General features: G+C 50.9%; 3 protein-coding genes across 5 annotated transcripts in view; 2 read left to right on the forward strand and 1 right to left on the reverse strand.

The window, feature by feature from the left end:
- Positions 1-1152: 1152 nt before the first annotated feature.
- Positions 1153-11645, forward strand: lva (lava lamp). The gene is made up of 9 exons (XM_020951262.2): positions 1153-1495; positions 1854-2198; positions 2269-2343; positions 2580-2660; positions 2733-6704; positions 6770-10724; positions 10794-10905; positions 10985-11163; positions 11239-11645. Exons 2-9 carry the CDS (start codon positions 2121-2123, stop codon positions 11346-11348), a joined length of 8562 nt encoding a protein of 2853 aa, XP_020806921.2. The 5' UTR covers positions 1153-1495; positions 1854-2120; the 3' UTR covers positions 11349-11645.
- A 357-nt stretch (positions 11646-12002) lies between these two features.
- The window catches only part of LOC110183058 (uncharacterized), a 35288-nt gene continuing 28009 nt past the window's right edge, over positions 12003-19281 (forward strand). Inside the window, exon 1 of the mRNA XM_086839881.1 lies at positions 12003-13191. Coding sequence (XP_086696007.1) covers positions 12430-13191 — 762 coding nt within the window. The 5' untranslated portion in view covers positions 12003-12429. The remainder of the gene's footprint in view (positions 13192-19281) is intronic.
- LOC110183060 (carboxypeptidase B) lies at positions 13485-18144 on the reverse strand. 3 transcript variants are annotated; one of them, XM_020951246.2, is made up of 4 exons: positions 17726-18144; positions 14800-15246; positions 14577-14730; positions 13485-14514 (listed from the first exon to the last, which is right to left on the reverse strand). In XM_020951246.2, the coding sequence occupies exons 2-4, from the start codon at positions 15218-15220 to the stop codon at positions 13737-13739; spliced, it is 1353 nt and encodes a 450-aa protein (XP_020806905.2). In that variant the 5' UTR covers positions 15221-15246; positions 17726-18144; the 3' UTR covers positions 13485-13736. The 3 variants fall into 3 exon arrangements, with proteins under 3 accessions (XP_020806905.2, XP_086696008.1, XP_086696009.1); XM_086839882.1 differs by having other exon boundaries at positions 14800-15266; positions 17726-18134; XM_086839883.1 differs by lacking the exon at positions 17726-18144 and adding an exon at positions 15304-16755.

Raw genomic sequence — 19281 nt, forward strand, 5'->3', positions numbered from 1 at the left:
TGTTGCACAGCACTCCTCATGTATATGTTGTCTCTCTGTATATATTGTCTCATTCGCTTGCAATCGCTTTATTTAACCGGGTACTTATTGGCATACATTTAATTTAATTATTATAATTTGGTTTGTCTATCGTTATCGTCAGCAGCTGTTTGAAACCACCCTACATATTTGCACCATGGACTTCTTCTTCCTCACAAAAGTGGCATTCACCCGGAACATTTACCGTTTCAGTAGTCTATCGTTATCGTCAGCAGCTGTTTAAGACCACCCAACATATTTGCACCATGGACTTCTTCTTCCACACAAAAGTAGCATTCACCCGGAACATTTACCGTTTCAGTAGTCTATCGTCTCCTCTTCACAAAGTCAAAAATTTCGTAAAAGATTTGAGATTTTGCTTTCTGTTGTTTAAAGATATTTGTCGGAGGTTGTTACTTATGTCTCGAGCATCTAGTCTGCTGGTTCCTCTACTTATTATACACATATATACTCCCAAACTGTATTGTTTATTAATCTTAAAGCGTAACTTAAACTTGTTTTATGCATTTAACTCAGGCCAGTGTTGATTGTTTTAGTTCTTGACGAAATGTTTGTTTTTCTCAGATGATATAATATATATACTTGTATATTGAACCAGGTGACCTTTACTTAAACCCAAAAATGTTGTATGTAACACTAATTATTATAAAAGAAGCTAACATCGGTACGCCAAAGTTTATATACCCTCGCAATTAACAATATAAATTATATACATATATTTATTTGAAAACGAAAACCTTGAAAAAATATTCATATTTGATATTTATTCTTCCTCCACTGTTTGTATTTAGATAAAAAATGTAAATAAAAGATGTAAATAAATACCAAAATCCAAATTGTACTTTGAGACAATGTTCATAAGATAAAACATATTTTTGTGTTATCCCGATAAATATTTTTGAAAAACTGTTACATCTTAGCATTGCGGAAAGCAAATGTTGCACAGCACTCCTCATGTATATGTTGTCTCTCTGTATATATTGTCTCATTCGCTTGCAATCGCTTTATTTAACCGGGTACTTATTGGCATAAATTTAATTTAATTATTATAATTTGGTTTGTCTATCGTTATCGTCAGCAGGTGTTTGAGACCACCCTACATATTTGCACCATGGACTTCTTCTTCCTCACAAAAGTGGCATTCACCCGGAACATTTACCGTTTCAGTAGTCTATCGTTATCGTCAGCAGCTGTTTGAGACCACCCTACATATTTGTACCATGGACTGCTTCTTCCTCACAAAAGGGGCATTCACCCGGCATCGTTTACCGTTTCAGTAGTCTATCGTTATCGTCAGCAGCTGTTTGAGACCACCCTACATATTTGCACCATGGTCTTCTTCTTCCACACAAAAGTGGCATTCACCCGGCAACGTTTACTGTTTCAGTAGTGGTTGCGCCAGCCCTGGTTTCGATTTGTTTTTACGCCTGGGCCCCGAAGGCATTAATTAGAATTGGTAAGAATATAAGAAACTTGAGCCGAAACAGCGATTATCGCCGATGCGAATGGGGCTCGATCGAGTTGCCAGTGATTGGGCCGTTACAAACAGTGCTGTGGAAAGCGGGGAAGCAGGCAAAACAGCACACGCACGCATGTACTCACACCCGTCCGCACACGTACACGTATACAAAACAGAGGCTGGCACACACACACACCAGCGCGCAGGCAAAGGGGACGTGCACACGTCAGTGCCACGAATTGCCAAAAAGAAAAAGAAAAACGAAAACAACAAATAGCAAAGACTTTTGAAGATTTCGAAGGGAGATTAAGCTGCCCCAATGGTAAACAAAGATCCCTGTGCTCTCTCGTTGCAGTCAATGTCGATAGCTAGAGCTGCGCAGCCCCCGAAAGATTGGATATATCATCATCATCATCACCATCGTTCCGTGGCCAGATAGCCAGTGCTCCTTCGACATCCCCGCCCCCTCCGTGCTTGTTTTGTTTCTAGTTTTAAGTTTTTAAGTGCTCGTAATTTTGGTGTTTCTTTTTTCTTTTGTGTGTTGATTACATTGCACGGCTTAGAGACTAGTTAGAAAAGTTTATACAAATATTTAGTAATTAATTCGACGAACGAACGAGCGATGGCGGAAGACGCTACATCTTCGGCCACGGATGCGGCGGCTGCCCTGGAGACTTTCTACGATTTTTCCATCGTCCAGGTAATTTGCTGTTACGCCTCATCGAGCTCTGAAGGTTTTTAAAGAGTTGTGTTTTGTTTACTTTTGGCAGCCGCACCACCACGAACACGACGGCGAGGCTGATATACACTTAACGGGCAGCTCAAATGACCTGTCCACGTTACAGGTGAGTTCCCAGTCCAAGGAAGAGCTTCTAAAGGCTTTGGAAAACGGTTGGGAATGGTGCTTCACAAGCAAAACTTGCCCATTTCTGGGTAGATTATCCAATTGAGGAAGAGCTCCAAGCACCTTGGATTCTATTACCATAGAAACCAGCTTAGTTTCGAGATTTAGTTTGATTCGTGTTCTTTAAAGTACTTATTCTGCATGATTTTCACTCATTTTCGATCATTTCTTCCATAGAATGTATCCGCTGGCACTGCAACGACGACGAGGAGCAAGGGCCGTCTGGACAGTCTTAAGGAGAACATGTTCAAGCAGCAGGTGAGCCTGGGAATACCCCAGAATCCTCCTGAAGCTTTAAACCAATCCTAACCTACTCCTTCTTACTACTAGGAGCGCCTTACTGCCTTAAAGGAGCGCGCGCGGCAATCACAGGACGACAGGCGGCGTCATTACTCCATGGAGACTTCGCTAGGACAGACCCAGTTGCCCAGTCGCCCCGTAGATGCCTCCACACCCCTGGCCGCGTCCAGCAAGGAGAAGCACACGATGGCCTCACCGGATGTCTCTGGATTCCAGAATTCCAGCGGCAACGAAAAGCTCCTCATGCTGACCCAACGCACGGAGCAGACCAGAGCTCTGATAGAGCAGCGAAGACGAGATATGGCCAAGTCCCTGCTTTCAGTTAAGACGCTGGGCATTGGCCCGAGGACTAACACTGGCATGGGCACCGGCCCCGAACTGGGCTCTGGCTCCTCGATGACGGACTTGAGGCAGGTGACGGCTACGCCCGTCTCTCGCCATCGTTCCGCCTTGGACTTGGAGGCCCAGGGACGCCATGAACCCGGAGCGCTGGACGAGAACCACGTAAAGATGCTCAAGAGCCGCATGAAGCTGACGGAGCTGAAGCAGAGCCGGCAAGAGCAGGAGCTGCAGGAACAACGCGCGGAGCTCACTCGCCGCGCCCACCTCATTGAGCAATTGGAGCTGTCCGGTGCCGAGCTGCAGCGCACCCTCACCCAGCGAAACGAAGAGCTTGAGCAGCTGCGGCTCAACCAGGAGCAGAAGCAGCCAGAGCAGGAAAACACCCTGCAGGAGCAGGAGAACTCCCGCCTGCAGGCAGAGGTCTTGGTGCTGAGAGAACGCCTGGCAGAGCTGGAGAACATCAACGACCTGCTGGAGACGACACGCAGCGAGCTCCAGGAAGAGCTCAGCGCGGCTCGGGAGCGGGAGAGAGAGAGGGACAGAGAGAGGGAAAGAGAGAGGGAGACGCAGGCAGAGCAGGTCACCACCACGGACGCCCAGGTCAGCCAGGAGCTGGCCAAGCAGCTGCAAGAGCTCAGCCATAAGCAGGCCGAGCTGCTTGCCGTCAACGAAGAGCTGCGGCAGGCGGCGGCCGCCCAACAGAAGCTTCACATCAGCGATGCCAGTGTTGTCCAGCGGCTCGAAGAACTGGAGGCTACCATAGCCGGCCAAACCGCGAAGATGGCCGAACAGAGCGAAGAGCTGGCGGAGAAGACGACGGAACTCAATGTACTGAATGTCAACTTGCGCCTCCTCGAGGATAAGCTGGCACAAAGCAGTCGCAAGAGCAAGCCACTCTTCCTCGACGATCCGGCGGAAAAGATGCCGGAGGAAGAACTGCAGCAGCTGAAGCAGAAGCTGGACGAGGCCAACAAGGCCAACATCAAGCTGAAGCTCAAGTGCAAGCAGGCGGAGAAGAATTTGCAGAAGCTGCAGTCCGAAGAGGGGCAGCAACAGCTCCTGCGGAAGCTCTCGGCGGAGAACGAGGAGCTGCAACAGCGGGTAACGGTGCTGGAGGATGAGAAGGGCCAGTGGCAGCTGGCCAGCATGGACAGGTCGCAGCAGGAAGAGCTGGCTGATTTGCCGAATTCCTCCCACCTGGAGGCCATCCGCCTGTTGGAAGAGCAAAAACTGGAGCTCCAGCAGGCCTTGGAGGCCCTTCAGCAGGGCCACGAGTCCGCGCGGGTCGAGTCCGAGCTGAGCGAGGCCCAGCTGGAGGAGCAGCAGCTGACGCAGCGCGTCCAGCAGCTGGAGAGCGAGGCCCAGGAGCAGCGCCAGCAGCTGGAGACCCTGCAGAGCGAGAAGCAAACGCTGGACAAGAAGCTCTCGCATTACATTAGCGAGAACATGGAGCTGCTTGACAAGCTGGAGAAGCTCAGCTCGTCCAGTTCCGCGGAGTCCATAGAGATTGTGGAGCGGCAGCAGCTGGAGGAGCAGGAGCAGCAGCAGCACCCAGAGGAGCAGGATCCCGCAGTGCCCAGCCAGGTGAGCGAGCTGACCCAAACCGACCAGGACGATCAGGAGACCCTCTCCCAGCTGAGGGAGCGCCTGGAGCTCTTCACCCAGGAGCGTGGCGAGGTCCTAGACAAGCTGGAGCACCTCTCCGCAGAGAATGCCCAGCTGCAGCTTCGCCTGGACGAGAGCTCCACCTCCCTGCAGCTGCTCCAGCGCGAGAGAGACCGTGAGCGCGAGAAGGATCTACTCTCATCCACCTCAACCTCCTCGAATCTCTCCCAGGAACTGAGCTCCCTGCAGCGCTCGTCGGAGGTGGTGGCCACCCTGGATGCCGGGGACGCCGGCGGACCTGTCCTCTTAGACAAGTGCGAGAAGTCACTGAGCAAGCTCAACTCGGAGCTGGAGGCTTATCGCCGGGCCAACGACCGGCAGGCCAAGTTCAATGTATCCAAGAAGCTGGCCAAGGAGGCCAAGAACTGTCACACGCAGCTCAGCGAGCTTCTGCACAAGGTCAAGGAAGCCAGCACGGCGGTGGAGACGGTGACTGTGGTAGAGACCGTGGTGGCGGTGACAGCGCCCAATGGCAAGGCCCTGGCCGAGTACGAGCAGCTGACCGCCCAAAATGCGGAGCTCAAGGCGGAGATCTCCCGGCTGAGCAGGGAACTGGAGGAGCTAAGGGAGAGAGAGAGCTATCCCGAGAGGGAGTCACTAATGGCCATAGAAGCCAGCACAATGCATCAGGAGGAGGACTTCTTGCATCTGCAGTCCCTCCTGGAGGACTCCCGCAACGCCCAGACGGAGCAGCAGGAGGAGATCCGAGAATTGAGAGAAAGCCAGGCTCGTCTAAGGGAAGAGATCACGCAACATCAGCTGCAGGCCGTAGAAGCAAGCACAATGCATCAGGAGGAGGACTTCTTGCACCTGCAGTCCCTCCTGGAGGACTCCCGCAACGCCCAGACGGAGCAGCAGGAGGAGATCCGAGAATTGAGAGAAAGCCAAGCCTGTCTGAGGAACGAGATCACGCAGCACCAGCAACAGGCCGAACAGTTCGATCAGCAGCTGAATGCCAAGGAAATGAACCACGAGAAGCAGCTGGAGCAGCTCACCCGCCTGCGACGGGAGCTGGAGTCGCGCAACGAGTCGCTGGAGGGTGAACTGAGCATACTCCAGGCCTTGGTGGCCGAGCAAAAGCAGCAGCTTATCGAGAACCTGAGCGAGAGCGAGCACAGTCTCAATCTCAAGATGCTGGAGCTGCAGGCGGCCCAAGAGGAGCTCAAGGAGCTGCGTGAGCTCAGGAGGAGCCAGGAGCAGGACCCCAGTCCCGAGCAGCTGCGAGAGGCTTTGAGGATCAGCAAGAGCCTGGCCGCCCAGCAGGTGAGTGAGCTGGGAGCCCGCCAGGAGACCATCGATGCGCTGAACCAGCAGATTCAGGAACTTTATCAGGGCCTGGAGCAGACGCGCCAGGAGGAGCAGCACAAGAGCCGTGAGCTGCGGGAGAAGCTCAAGAAGTATGCCCTTAATCTCAAGAAGCGCGCCCAGGAGAACGCGGAACTGGAGGAGAAGGTAAGGGAACTACAGGAGAAGCAGCAGGAGCAGGAGCAGCAGCAGCAGCTAAAGGAACCCCCTGTGGAGGTGGAGCAATTGCAGCAGCAGGTCAGCAAGCTCAGCGAAGAGCTCAAGGCCAAGATCCACGTGAATCTTGAGAATCGTGATGCCATGCGTAACCTCCAACAGCAGCTCCAAGAGCAGGAGCAGCTGCTTGACCAGCGCCAGGCTGAGCTCCAGGAGGCCAGTCTCGAGAACAAGGAGCTGCGACGCGAACGCCAGGAGGCCGAGCAGGAGGTCTTCCAGATGGGACAGGAGGTAGCTAGGCTCTCTGCGGAAGTAAAGAGCCTACAGCAGCAGCTAACCGAGCAGCAGCCCGCTCTGGAGGATCTGCGACGCCAGCTGGAGTCCAAGTCCATCAAGTTTGACAAGTCAAAGGAGCTGATCAAGCACCGCAATGCCACCATCCAGTCGCTGCAGCGGGAACTCCAGCAGCTGCGTCAGAGCCACCCAGCCGCCGAGCAGCAATTGGAGCAGCTTCGCGTGGAAAAGGATGCCGAGGTGAGTTTTATATATTTGAGTGTCCCAAAGAAGGTCTCAAATTCTAATTTTTCCTTGCTCTTCAGATCGCTGTCCTTCGCCAACAGACCTTGGATGCAGCGATACCCCCTACAGCGGCCACGGTGAGTGAGGAGGAGCACAACCAGCTGCGGGTTCAACTGACTGCCGCCCAGGAGCAGCACTCGCTGCTGGATCAGCTGTACACCCGTGACAAGGCCAATTTCGAGGCGACCATCTCCCGGCTGAACACGATCCACGAGGGCATCCAGGCCAAGCTGCAGGAGGACGCTTCCTACATTGAGTCACTGGAGGCGCAGATTGCTGCCCTGCAGGCCAGGAGCTCAGTCCTCGAGGAGCAGGCCGCGAGTCAGGCCCATCACCAGGCAGAGGCCGACGAAAGAGTGCAGAGCCTTCAGCAGGAGCTGAGGGAGCGAAACGAGCAGGCTGAGCAGCAGCTCCAGCTGGACCAACAGCTGCAGCAGCGCCTCCAAGAGCTCAGCCAAAGGGAGGAGGAGCAACGTCACCAACTGGCGGAGTTTGGCGCCCGGGCCGAGGAATCACGCGAGCAACTGGCAAGCCTGCGCGGTGAATATGCAGACCTCCAAGCGAAACACGCCCAGCTGACAGCCAAGGCGCAGGCAGAGCGGGAGCAGCTGAGCCACCATAGTCAGGAGGAGCTGGCCGACCTGCAGCAACAGCTGGCGGCGAAGGAGGCTGAACTGCAGCGCCAGCGCCAGGTGTACGATGCCAAGCTGGCGGCCAAAACGACGGAGCTGGATGAGATAGAGTGTGATCTAAGTGTGAACGCAGTGCGAGCCACCAACCTGCTGCAGCAGCTGGAGCGGACCGAGGAGCAACTGGCACAGCGTACGGAGGAACTGCAGCGCCAGAGCGAGGACATGCAGGAGCTGGAGCGCGAGGTGAACTTGCTGAGGCTGCAGCAAGCCAGCTCAGAGCAGGATGTCCTGGAGTTGCAAGAGTTGCGTATGCAGGCCATCCAGGATAAGACAGAGGCGGACCACCTGCGGGCACAGATCGATGCGTTGTGCGCCAATCACAGCCAGGAGCTGCAGGCCCTGCAACAGCAGATCGCCGAGCTGGACACCCTGGGACAGAACCAAACCGACGATCAGGTGTACATCGAGACGGAGAACAAGCGGCTGACGGAACAGCTGAACGAGCTGCAGGCACAGCTGACCAGGCAGCTGCCTCTTCCAGCTCCCTCCTCGCTCTTCTTTGGCAACGATGCCGCCCTGGCTGCTCCTTCACCGTTTGATGAGCTTGTTGCCCAGCCTCTGAGGGTGGCTCCCAATCAGGCCTCGCCCGCCATGGATGCCCCACCCACCATTGAGGCACTGCAGCGAAACGTTTCTGACTTGGAAAAGCATGCCCAGGATCTGGAAACCAAGCTCTTGGCGCGCAATCAAAGCCTGGCGGAGCAGGAGGAACGACGCATGCAGCTGGAGCGGCGCCTCAATGAGTTGGAGCTTCAGATCAGAGAAAAGGAAGATCAGGAGCGGCAGGCCGCGGTGGAAAGGCTTATACAACCTGCTCAGGCTCCACCTGCAGTTGCTCCCACACTGGGCATGTTCTTTGGCGAGACAACCACGGAGCTCGGACTGCCGCAGACAGAGCCCGTCGAGGAGCCACTTATCCAGCCCAAAAAGGCCTATTTATGCCAGCCAAAGCCAGAACAGCAGCAACAGGCCATCGATTTCAGCTTAGATGACGATCCATGGACCGAGGCGGCTCCCCTGGAGCCTCTGCAGGCCAGGATAGCCCAACTGGAGCAGCAGCTGGCCACTGCCGAGCAGCAAAAGACGGAGCTGCAAACGAAAACCGCCAAGCTGATGAAGCGCCTCAAGGAGTACAAGACAAAGGCAGCGACGACTCCCACTCCCGCTCCCCTCGCCCTGGACAACGATCTGGATACGGCCATTATCGAGGAGCTGAAGCATCAGTTGCAGCTCCACGAGTCCCGCCAGGCCAAGGCTGAGGAGCAGCTGCAGCAGCATCTCCTGGAAAAGGAGAAGCTGGCGAAACGCATCGATGTCTTGACAGCGGGCAATGAGCGGATGGCAGAGCTCAAGGAGCGTCAGGATATGGATGTGCAGATGTATCAGGCACGCATACGAGAGCTTCAGGCAAAGGTCAGTCAACTGGATCAGTGGGGAGAGGTCACCACCACAGCAGAGTCTGCACCGGCACCCGCAGCAGATCCGGCCTCGGCTTCAGTGCCAATTCCAGCTTCTTCAAGTTCTATTCCCTCCAAAGAGCTGAAGAATCTGCAGGATGAGAATCAGGAACTGAATGCCGAATGCCAGGATCTACAGGAGCGACTGAAGGAGGAGCGTCGCCTGGTTTTGCTGGCGGAGGAAACGGCCGCCCAGTCGCAGGCTCAATGGGAGCAGGTACAGGAGCAGCTGCGGGAGCGGGAACTGGAGATACTGAAGCAGCAGCAGGCACAGGAGGTTGTCCAGCGGGAGCTGCAGGATGAGCTGAGCCGGCTAAGGAACTGCCTTGCTGAGGCTCAGGCAGAAATCGAGTACCTGAGATCTAGCAAGGAGCAGAAGGATCAGCAGCAGGATAAGCAGAGCTCCCAGAGCCACCAGGTGGAGCAGGAGCAGATGCGGAGTCTCCAAGCGGAGGTGGAGCGGCTAAGGGGCCTACAGAGCGAGGTGGAGCACTTGAGGGGCCTTCAGACTGAAGTGGAGCAGCTAAGGAGCCTGCAGAGCGAAGTGGAGCACTTGAGGGGCCTAAAAGCGGAGGTGGAACACCTGAGAAACCTTCAGGGCGAAGTGGAACACCTCCGAGCCCTGAAAGTCCAGCAGGAGAGCAGCCAGCAGGGCCTCCAAGCTGAGCTTCAGCAACTGCAGCTTCAGCTCGCACAACTAGAAGCTAAGCTCTCCCGCGACCAAGTCGAGTTGGAGGCACTGCGCCATGGCGCAGCCACCATGAGCCACCATGAGCACGATGAGCAGATGGCCCAGTTGCAGGAGAAGGAGTCGGAAATTGTGCATCTGAAGCAGCGCATCGAGGAGCTGATGCGCGAGGATCAAACGGAGAAGCTGGTCTTTGAGATTCTAACCAAAAACCAAGAGCTCCAGATGCTGCGCATGCAAATCAAGCGACTGGAGGAGGACAGGGAGGAGGAGCATTCACAGCCCGCTCCTCCTGCTGCCGACACCGAGCAGCTTCTCGCCCAGTGCCAGCAGCTGCAGCAGGAGAAGTCCGATATGGAAGAGGAGCTGCGTGTGCTCAACAATCACGTCCTGAGCAGCCTGGAGCTGGAGGATAAGATGAAGCAGACACTGCTACAGCTGGACACGAAGAACATAGAGATCACCGAACTGCGACGTTCCCTAGAGGTGATGCAGCAAGGCACCGCTTCCCAGCAACAGTTGCCTGATCTAGCCACCATCAATCAGCGATGGGAGCAGGTCGTGGAGGAAAAGTGTAGCGAGGTGGCCAGCATTTGGCAGGAGCATCTCGTCCAGCGGGAGGCGGCCTTCAAGGCGCAGCTGGAGGAGATCAGCCAGCAGTCACAGTTGCAGACGCCGTCGCAGTCGCAGTCCCAGTCGAGTGTGGAGGCAACAGCAACCCCGCAAGCTGGCGACGACATGATGCTGAAGATGCAAAAGGCGCTCGAAACACAGGAAATGGAGATTGTGACGCTCAAGGAGCAGCTGGCCATACGGTCCGCGGAGTATGCCCGCCTGGCCGCCCAGTACGATCCCTTCCGGCTACAGAACCGTGCTGGTGGTGGTAGTGGCGGAAACACGGCACCCTCAGCCCAGGCAGGAGGACCACCGTCGCTGAGCAGCGGCGAACCCCTGCCCGAGTATGTGCTGAAGGCGGATCTGGACTATGCTCTAATGATGCTCCATCAGCGGGATATGCGCGTCGAGGAGATGATTTTGGAGCTGGTGCAGCTGCTCGAGGAGCGGGATCATCTGCAGCTGAAGCTATCGGACACGCTACGTCAGCTGGAAACAGAAAGGAGCCGCGTCAGCGACGAAGGTGAGTAGCAGCCAGGATTCTCTGGGGGATAAGCAACACTAAAGTCCGTCTCTCTTCTCTCCCCCGCAGCTTCGTCGGGCACTCCCAGTCAGCAGAGCAGCGCTGCGAGCAGCAGCGGCGCGGAAACGCAGCAGCAGAGCGTGGCAGCATCCGCCGCCGGCAGGAGTGACCTGAAGCAAAAGTGAGTCCCAGATTGATATAAGATACATTAGAACTATTCAATTATACCTTCTGCATCCTCTTCCACCTTGCTCTCCCAGGCTGGCTGAGCTTCAGACGGTGAAGCATTCCAAGGACAAGGCCATCGTAGATGAACGCGAGCAGCGTTTGCAGCAGATGCTCCAGCTGCAAAAGGACATGGCCAAGCAGGTAACCGGAGCGGGAGCGGGACCACAGCAAGTGCCTTCGCAACCGCCGCCAACCGTCGGCGTGGATCTTAGTGAGTGGATGCGACCATAAACCAACCATCAAGTGACTCGCTAAGATCCCAGAAAACTCATCCAATAATCTGCAGCCCAGCCCGCGCTCCGCTCGCCTTCGATGATGCTCATGGACTGGATATTGGGCAGCAGCAGCAGCAACAATAATAGCGAGGGAGAGTCGGCGGCGGCTCAGCAGGACTAACCGTACCAATCACTACTTAAATCTTCAATCTGGCCTTCCCTGCGTCGACTCCTTTTACGATATTATGTACCTTGGCTAGCTAAAGAATATAAGAAACTAAGAAGAAAGCTCTTCCCCCGTTTTCCACTCCCGAATACCATTCATCAAGCTGAATTCCCAATTTTATGTTGTAGATATGTAAAAATTGTATAAAAAAGAAAACTAAAAAAAACAAAACGAAATGAAACGAAGCCGAAGTTGAAGATAAAACGGAAATTAAGAATAAAAGCCCAAATATGTTTACAGATATACATAAAATGACTTAGCTTTTTATGACTTTAAAGCTTAGTTATGACTTTTTTAAACTATGATTTTTATGGGAATGTTTTCCGAATTAAAATTAATCCTTTTTTCACTTGGTTATAAGTTTAAAGCTATGGGATTTTATCGAATGAATTATCGAATCATCGATAGTCGCCAAATATAATCGATGTTTCAAGAACTTTTTGACAACATGGATGTTTTGTGGTCGAGAAGAGTTAAAAATATAAAAGAAGGCCTATATAACTACTTACAATTAATTAAATACTAAATACTAATACTAATTATATTAAACAAGCAAATTATATATTGGTTCAAGCTTATCGATATCACACGAGGCCACTCACGCACGCTACGCGGTATTTCGGTTGCCCTGAAACACGGTCACACTGCCGCGTATTGTACAAACAAAAATTGTTTGCGAGTCCCAAAAAAAGTGAATAAATGTTGTTGCCACGGCCCAACTGACGCTGCGCCGCGCTGTGTCTAGTGCCTGTACCCACGCGAACCCGTATCCCTTCGCAGCGCGTTCAAATCCCGTGTCAAAACCCTACGCCCGGAAAGAGCGTCATAGTAAACATAGTTCTCGGTTCGTTTTTTTTTTTTTTTTTTTTGTTAATAGCAAACACAAACACGTTCGGCAGACGCACGCTCACACACACGCGCGCACGGAACAAACAAAAATAAAGCGTAAAGTTCGAGGTGAAAACGCAAAAAAGCCTTCTTCTTCACCTACATCTACATCCCGATCCCCGAACGGATAACGTCGGGTTCAGGCGCCATGTCGCGGGTGCTCAGTCCGCGGAAGCAGGGCGTGGCAGAGGCGAAAACGCAGGCGGTGGAGTCCCGGGACTACACGTGCAGCTCCAAGTCTATCATCGAGTTCCTGGCCAAGGAGCAGGACTGTGGCGGCCTGGCGGACCCGGATCCGGAAAGTATCTTTCAGGAGGTGAGCCGCCTGTCCGACAGCACCGACATGCGGTCCGTGGACGAGCTGCTCCAGGAGGCGGAGCGCCTCATCCAGCAACAGCTGCGTCTTGGCGGCATTGGCACGGACCTGGACGTGGGACACGCTGAGCCTAGCGAGCCCTTAGCCTTCAGAACCAATGGTGGCGCCGGCGCCGGGGATGGTTCTGTGGTCGGCGGTGACGCCTCCCCGTCCTCGCCTCCGTCAGCATCGCCGCACAGCAGTATTCGGCTCAACACACGCTACACCCATCGCATCGAGCACTTGCCGGCTCCAGTGCCGCCAAAAACACCCGTGGTCAACGGTAGCAGCGGCAAGGCCAGGCCCAGATCCGGCTCCAAGTCCTCGGCCTCGCCCACATCGGTGGCGGAGATGACGCCACAGATGAGCGGCAGCATGGAGGGTAATGGAGCCTGTACTGGGGGTGGCTTCGCCGCCTTTGTGGATAACCTGCCCTCAGAGTCAGTCATTTCGGAGGAGTCCACGCCCAAGGATATGGATATGGAGAACAATACGGCCACCTTGGCGCAGCTGGAGTTGCAGTCACAGGAAAACACCGACGATGATGAGGATACGGTGAGTGAGACTGGATTTTAAATACCGCTTCCCTTATTCTTCCCATTTGCTGGTGGTTTAGATTGAGGATCTTATTTGGAGAAGGATCAAGTGAGGAAGGGGTCTATATAAAAATTCCTGTGTTGAAATATATCTTAATGGTTATATTCGAATCTTAAAGCGAAGAATTCCTATTCTCTAATTCAACAGTTACGAATTAGAATTTGGTTTTAAAGAAGGTACATAGTACCTTCCTCCACTCTTTCCTTAATAACATAATCAAGGTATTCCCCCCAGAGGAAACTCCATCTCCATTTAGGGTAATAAATAGCAAAAATTTCTTTATTTATCCGGCATACTGGATGGATGAACACTCCACCCAGCCAGCCAGGCAGACGGCCCCCTCCTTAAAGCAGAAGCATTCACACAGCGACAGGAGAACAGAAGCACACTTTATAACATAAACAGGCAATCACCAGACACAGGCACACACACTGTACATATTCCAGCAGGCACACAAGGTGGGGGTTTAAAAAAAATAAAACATTAGTTACAGACTTTAGATATTAACCAGAGGAACTGGGTCCAATTGCCTGGGCCACCGTTTCGGCCACTGTCCAGCCCTCGAGTGCCGTGTCCTTGATGAATCTGGGCGGCAGGACAAAGCCATAGGCTCCGCGATCCCTCAGCTCAATGGTGTACACATACTTGACGCCCAGGGCCGCGCGACTCCAATCGTCGGAGCCACCGCCGGCAATGCCGAGCACCTCGTGCGTAACCGCCGCTCTGTAGGTGGTGCCCGTCTTCTGGGCAATCCGCTCTGCCGCCAGGCTACCCACACGCTGCAGAATGCTCGAGTCCTTGACCTTGACGGCCTTGTAGGCCCACGGGTAGACGATCATCTGGCCGTAGCTGTGGTACGTCAGATACGACTCCAGGTTGTACTTGCGCTTGGCCAGAAACTCAGCCACCGCCTTCGTCTCCAGCTCGGAGGCGGGCGATGAGCCGCGATAGGTGTCCCGGCAGGGATTAGTCGACGATCCATAGCCATTCCATCCAATATCAAAGTTTCGGTTGAGGTCCACGCCGCTGCACTGACTCTGACGCGAAGGCGAGCGATTCTTGCGCCACAGGCGGTTCGTCTTTCGGCTGTACTCGTAGCCATCGGGATTCATCACGGGCATAATGTACCAGGTGAGGCCGCGGATGTGCGACGGCTGGTTCTCCCAGTTCGACATCAGTTGGTAGAGGATAAACGTGACCGTGGCGGGGCTGATCCATTCGCGTGCATGAATGCCGCCGTCGATCCACACCTTCTTGTTCTCCCGGGGATTTTCAGAGATTCTAGGGGGAAGAGAGAGGTTATCAGTGTGTTAGGAAGAGGAGCTCCTGGGGCCACTACCTACCTCAGCACCTTCAGGTCACGACCCTCTGCCGTCTGGCCAATGGTATACAGTCGCACAATGTTGGGGAACTTGCTGCGGATTTCCCGCATAAAGCTATAGATGGTATCCAGGTCATGGTAGTCCTTCCAGTGCATGCTGCTCCTGGTGGCCTTTTCTGTGGGGTTTAATCAATTGAATCGATTATTTGATTCCTATATCTCCCAGCCCCCCCTGCACTACTCACTCGCTCTCTTTCCCTGCTGCGAGGCCGTGGCCTGGATCCCTTCGAGCAGCTCTTCGTCGATCATTGACTGAATGTTCTCCGACAATATCTGGGCATCCAGTCGATGGGCTGAGAGGAAACTGCGCGCCGCCTTCAACTGATCCCGGGCAATGGAGATGTCCAGGAACTTGGAGTTCTCCTTCCAAATGTTGCCGCCAAACTTCTGCTCGAGCATCTGGCCCACGGGCACGCGGCGTTGCATGGCCTCCGATATGTTGTAGATCCGCCAGAGCTGTGCCTCATCGTAGCGCTGTGGAATCTCGTTGACATCCAGCAGAGTCTGATTGCCGGCTGGCATGGAGTCGATGCAGGAGGCAGCAACGATGGATGCTGCCAGGAGCAGCAGCATCAAAAGATGAGGTCGTGAGCGTGACAGCGTCATCGTTACGTCTGCGAGCAGGTTGACCTCTGCAAAGATAGTTCGCAATCTGTAAACAGTGATCGGCAATCGGTAATTAGCGAGACCTTATCAGTGCGGGCTGTCATTCAGGTTGGGGCTGCTAAGTAATTAACTGCAGATTTTATTGGCAGACTGAAAATTCCCCACTCTAGAGTATAAAGCTCGCATTTCCAGTGACACTGTCACGATTTTCCCATTTATTTGCTTGGCTACCAAGCTAAAAAGCATTACTTTAAAAAAATAATTACCACTAGCAGATAGTTAAAATTTGAAAGGTCAGAATAGTATTTATTGCTGGCCATTATAGACTGTATTTAATGTGCTGTCAAGTACTTTCGGTGTCATCCGGTAGCGACAACTGGATGTCATGTTTTCTAAAACCACTTCTTAATAGTTAAATTAGTAGAATATTCCACGAATTACTCTTTTTTCCAAATGCTTTCTGAGTAGCAGATATCCTTGTACCTGTTTTTGTTCAATTGTTACTATTGTCCTGGGATTTCCCTACGTTCTGATTACGGTTTTTCCAGTGAAACCCATTGAACGTCCAAACAAGTCACTCTGCTAGCGAAAACTAAACCCCAAAAACGAACCTGAAAGCTAAACTCCAACTACTAATGGAGGCAGTGAAAATAATTGTTATAAAAAAAGTTGGTAATTATCGAGAAAATATAACAAAAAACACCATACATATTTCCGTTCCATTGTACCTGGTTATAGTTATCTAGATGCGTGAGTAACCCTGTTTTTTTTTACCTTTGTCATTGTCAATTAGTAATTATAAATAGTAGATAGCTTTAATGGGTTTGCAAACTTCGTAATGGAACAGGGAACCTTTTTTCTGCACCGAAACAAAATTTAATTAAGTTAATGGTTGTTTAACAAATATCTTTCTAATTTTTGGGAATTCTCTTTTTTAATAATAATAAGAATAAATTTCATTTGAACAATCAGTAATTAAAAGAATACACTTTTAATTTGCCTTTGCACAAGTTTTTTGAGTGTATCAAACGTGTTCATGTTAAACCTTCAAAAGAAATACAAAACTGTTCAGTTGTTGATCTAACCAATTTGCATTGTTTTACGGATTCCAAAGGCGATCGATCAATCGATCGATCCGTGAGGTTCCCCAAGTTCCCCGAGTTCCGGGGCTAGTTTTGTTTATTGACTTTGTTAGCTTCGTCTAGAGATGTTCTCAATGTGTTTTGAATGCACAATGTGCGGAATGAATGGGCTTTACACACAGGAGGAGCTGTGTGGGTCTGGGGCTAGGTGTGTCTTAGCCAATGGACCCTAGATCTAGATTATGGGCATGGAAAGCTTTTCCCGGTCTTCTGACTAAGATTTCGAAACCTCGTTTTTAACGCTTCTGTGCTAATTTCCCTGGCCCGTTTCTTTGGTTTTATTTTCATTTCTTTCTTTTTTTTTGTAGTTTTTTTTATGGATGCGTATTTGTATGTTATTTTCGTGTTTATTTCCCAGTCAGAAAGTGGCACTTGAACGTACTTCTGAGAACTGGTTCTCGTTCGGATCTCTCGCACCTCAGAATCTCGGATCTCGGGAGTCAGTCGAAACACAGGATTGGGTTTCGTTTTGTTTCGGTTTCAATTCGCTGGTGTTTACCTCGACCTTCGTGCCGAGACCCCAACCCCCATCGGTCGTGTTCTCCTTCCATTAACTGCCTCTCTCCGATGTTGTTTTCAAGATAGTTGGAAAAACAACCGAATTGCCTGAGTTTACGCCAAAGCTGTTCCTCCTTTTAGTCTTTATATGCAAATTACGAAAGATTAAAGGGAAAGTATAAAATAATTAAGAGACTGCTCTTGGGTAAATCCCTAATTAGTACTTGCTGCTCCAACGAAAGGAAAGAAAACGTAATTGGGCCTAATGAGCACCATGTAAACTGGTTGGGTTGAGGGACCGAATATTAATATTGAAAAGACTCGATCGAAAGTGATGCCCCGCCCCCAATGAATTGGTAACTTCCTTGTTGGTTGGTTGTAATTGTATACCTTATGATCTCATTTCCCTCACTCCCTGTCGCAACTATAATAACAATAATAACTAGAATAGCTTTCAGTTTAGGTATTACAAACAAATAGAACCAAATCCCTACTGACCTACTTTATAAAAAATCGATTAGATAGATCGAAAATCCTTCGATCTTCAAGTATTTTATTGACACGGAAGATCAAATTGCTTTTGTTTGGTAAACAATTCTTCAAAAGAATCTCTGTTATTTGATCTTAACTTTTAGACGACCTCCGATCCTTACTTTCAGGTCAATTTTCTCTTCCTGTTCTTCTCCCTTGCACTCTCTTCATCCCTGATTCTTCCCGTATTCTCTTCGGCTCTTTCTCTCTCTCTCTCGCCGCTCCGTTAATTCTTCTGCAATCTTTCTGCAGTTACATTTTGTTTGTTGATTTTGTGTTCTATCTGAATTTGTTTTTGCACTTTTCACTCTTGCCACTTGTGTTCTCCACTTACCGCTTTCTTTTGTTGTTGTGGCTGTCCCGGGGATGCAGTTGCTCGTGTTCTGGTACCTCCTCTCCTGCTGCTTCTGCTTCTGCTTCTCTTCGTCGCCGGCTCTCCTGGGCTGCTGTGTGTGCGTGGGCGTGAGCGTGTGCGTGGGAGAGAGTGTGTCGCTGGCTGAGCGTCGAACTCCGACTAAATGCTGCGCTTGTATGCGCTTCAATTTTTATATTGCCGCTCTGCCGGCGCAAGAGGGGCTGCTACCAAAACAAAACAAAACAAAAAAACAACACACAAAAGCATACACAACACGAAACTGATAATGACAAAACAACACTACTACACTACAACAAAAAGATGAGCTAAACTGTTGTAAATTTTTGCGCTGACCGACCGATCTTTAAAACGATCGTCGTGTAAATGGAAATGGAAATGAAAACGGCAGTGACAGCGACTGCGACTGCGACTGCGACAGCGAAGTCGGCAAAGCACAATGGTCAAGCGAACCACATTTCTGGGCTAAAACCCAACCATTTTAAAGTTTTGTTAATAAAGTTGACATACCAAAGTCTGATATTTCCAAACGAACGTGCGGAGGAAATCAATGTATCATAATCATTTTAAAAATAACAAAAGCTCGATCAGTTTGTATGATCAAATATTTAAAATTAATTTGAATCACTGAGGTTTGAACTACTTAAACTTGAACTTTAGTTATGCTTTTGTAATTCGATGCTAAAATAATCTGGATAATCCAGCATCTTCACTTAACTACAACATTAAGTTTAAGGTTCAAGTAGCTCTTAAATTGCGCCCCAAATAAGTATTGTCTGGACCACTGTGCAATGGCAGAGGCAGCATCAGCAGCGACATGCGCCGGCGTCAGATAGTGTGTGAGTGAGAGAGGGAAGCCGATCTCCACGCACTCACGCTCTGTCTCTGTCTGGCCTGCATTATGCAGGTGGGGGTAGATCCAGAGAGTGCAACGCCCACGCAGCGAGTGCCGCCACCTCTCCTCTCCCCCCTCCTCCCATCACTCGACATTGACACTTTGCTTTATGCGTGACGTCTCTTGCCACTCATTGACGCGCACCAACACACCCACGCAATCCGTGAGATGCACTCGGATGCATTTACGGCTTCCAAAGAGCTGCCAACTCGTAATAAGATGCGATTCCCCATGAGTCACGAGTTCGGTCACAGAATTCTTGTCTTTCTCCGATTCTTGGGATTTTCAGCGATTCATTAATTATGATATGGTAATTATGCAGTGCAAGAAATAAATGTAGACATTAGATGACTCCCAAATGTTTGTAAATTAAAAAAACAGAAGAGAAAAGTTCTTTCGAAGGAAGAAAACAAAACGTATTATGACAAAAATGTCTTTTTTATCACTTTTAATATACACTCACCAGAAAAAGTGTGCGTACAAACTTAACGCGCAACTTTGATTTTAAATAAAAATAGTTCTATGGAAGATATTGACTTCAATTTTTTTTTAAATTAACGACACATCTATTGTTAAAAATTATAGCTAGTCTTTATTTATTTCCGTCCACAACTTTTTTATT

This window comes from Drosophila serrata, unplaced genomic scaffold (assembly GCF_035046125.1).
Source record: "Drosophila serrata isolate PLE 108 unplaced genomic scaffold, ASM3504612v1 contig_378, whole genome shotgun sequence".
Classification (NCBI taxonomy): domain Eukaryota; kingdom Metazoa; phylum Arthropoda; class Insecta; order Diptera; family Drosophilidae; genus Drosophila; species Drosophila serrata.

What these genes read in the sequence shown, in the direction of transcription:
- lva (XM_020951262.2), top strand. Translation starts at nt 2,121, where the DNA reads ATGGCGGAAGACGCTACATCTTCGGCCACGGATGCGGCGGCTGCCCTG. An exon ending in ATGACCTGTCCACGTTACAG is followed by an intron (nt 2,344 to 2,579) that starts GTGAGTTCCCAG and finishes TTTCTTCCATAG; the next exon opens with AATGTATCCGCTGGCACTGC. An exon ending in AGGAGTGACCTGAAGCAAAA is followed by an intron (nt 10,906 to 10,984) that starts GTGAGTCCCAGA and finishes TTGCTCTCCCAG; the next exon opens with GCTGGCTGAGCTTCAGACGG.
- LOC110183060 (XM_020951246.2), bottom strand. Translation starts at nt 15,220, where the DNA reads ATGACGCTGTCACGCTCACGACCTCATCTTTTGATGCTGCTGCTCCTG. An exon ending in GCAGCAGGGAAAGAGAGCGA is followed by an intron (nt 14,731 to 14,799) that starts GTGAGTAGTGCA and finishes TAAACCCCACAG; the next exon opens with AAAAGGCCACCAGGAGCAGC. An exon ending in CGTGACCTGAAGGTGCTGAG is followed by an intron (nt 14,515 to 14,576) that starts GTAGGTAGTGGC and finishes TCTTCCCCCTAG; the next exon opens with AATCTCTGAAAATCCCCGGG.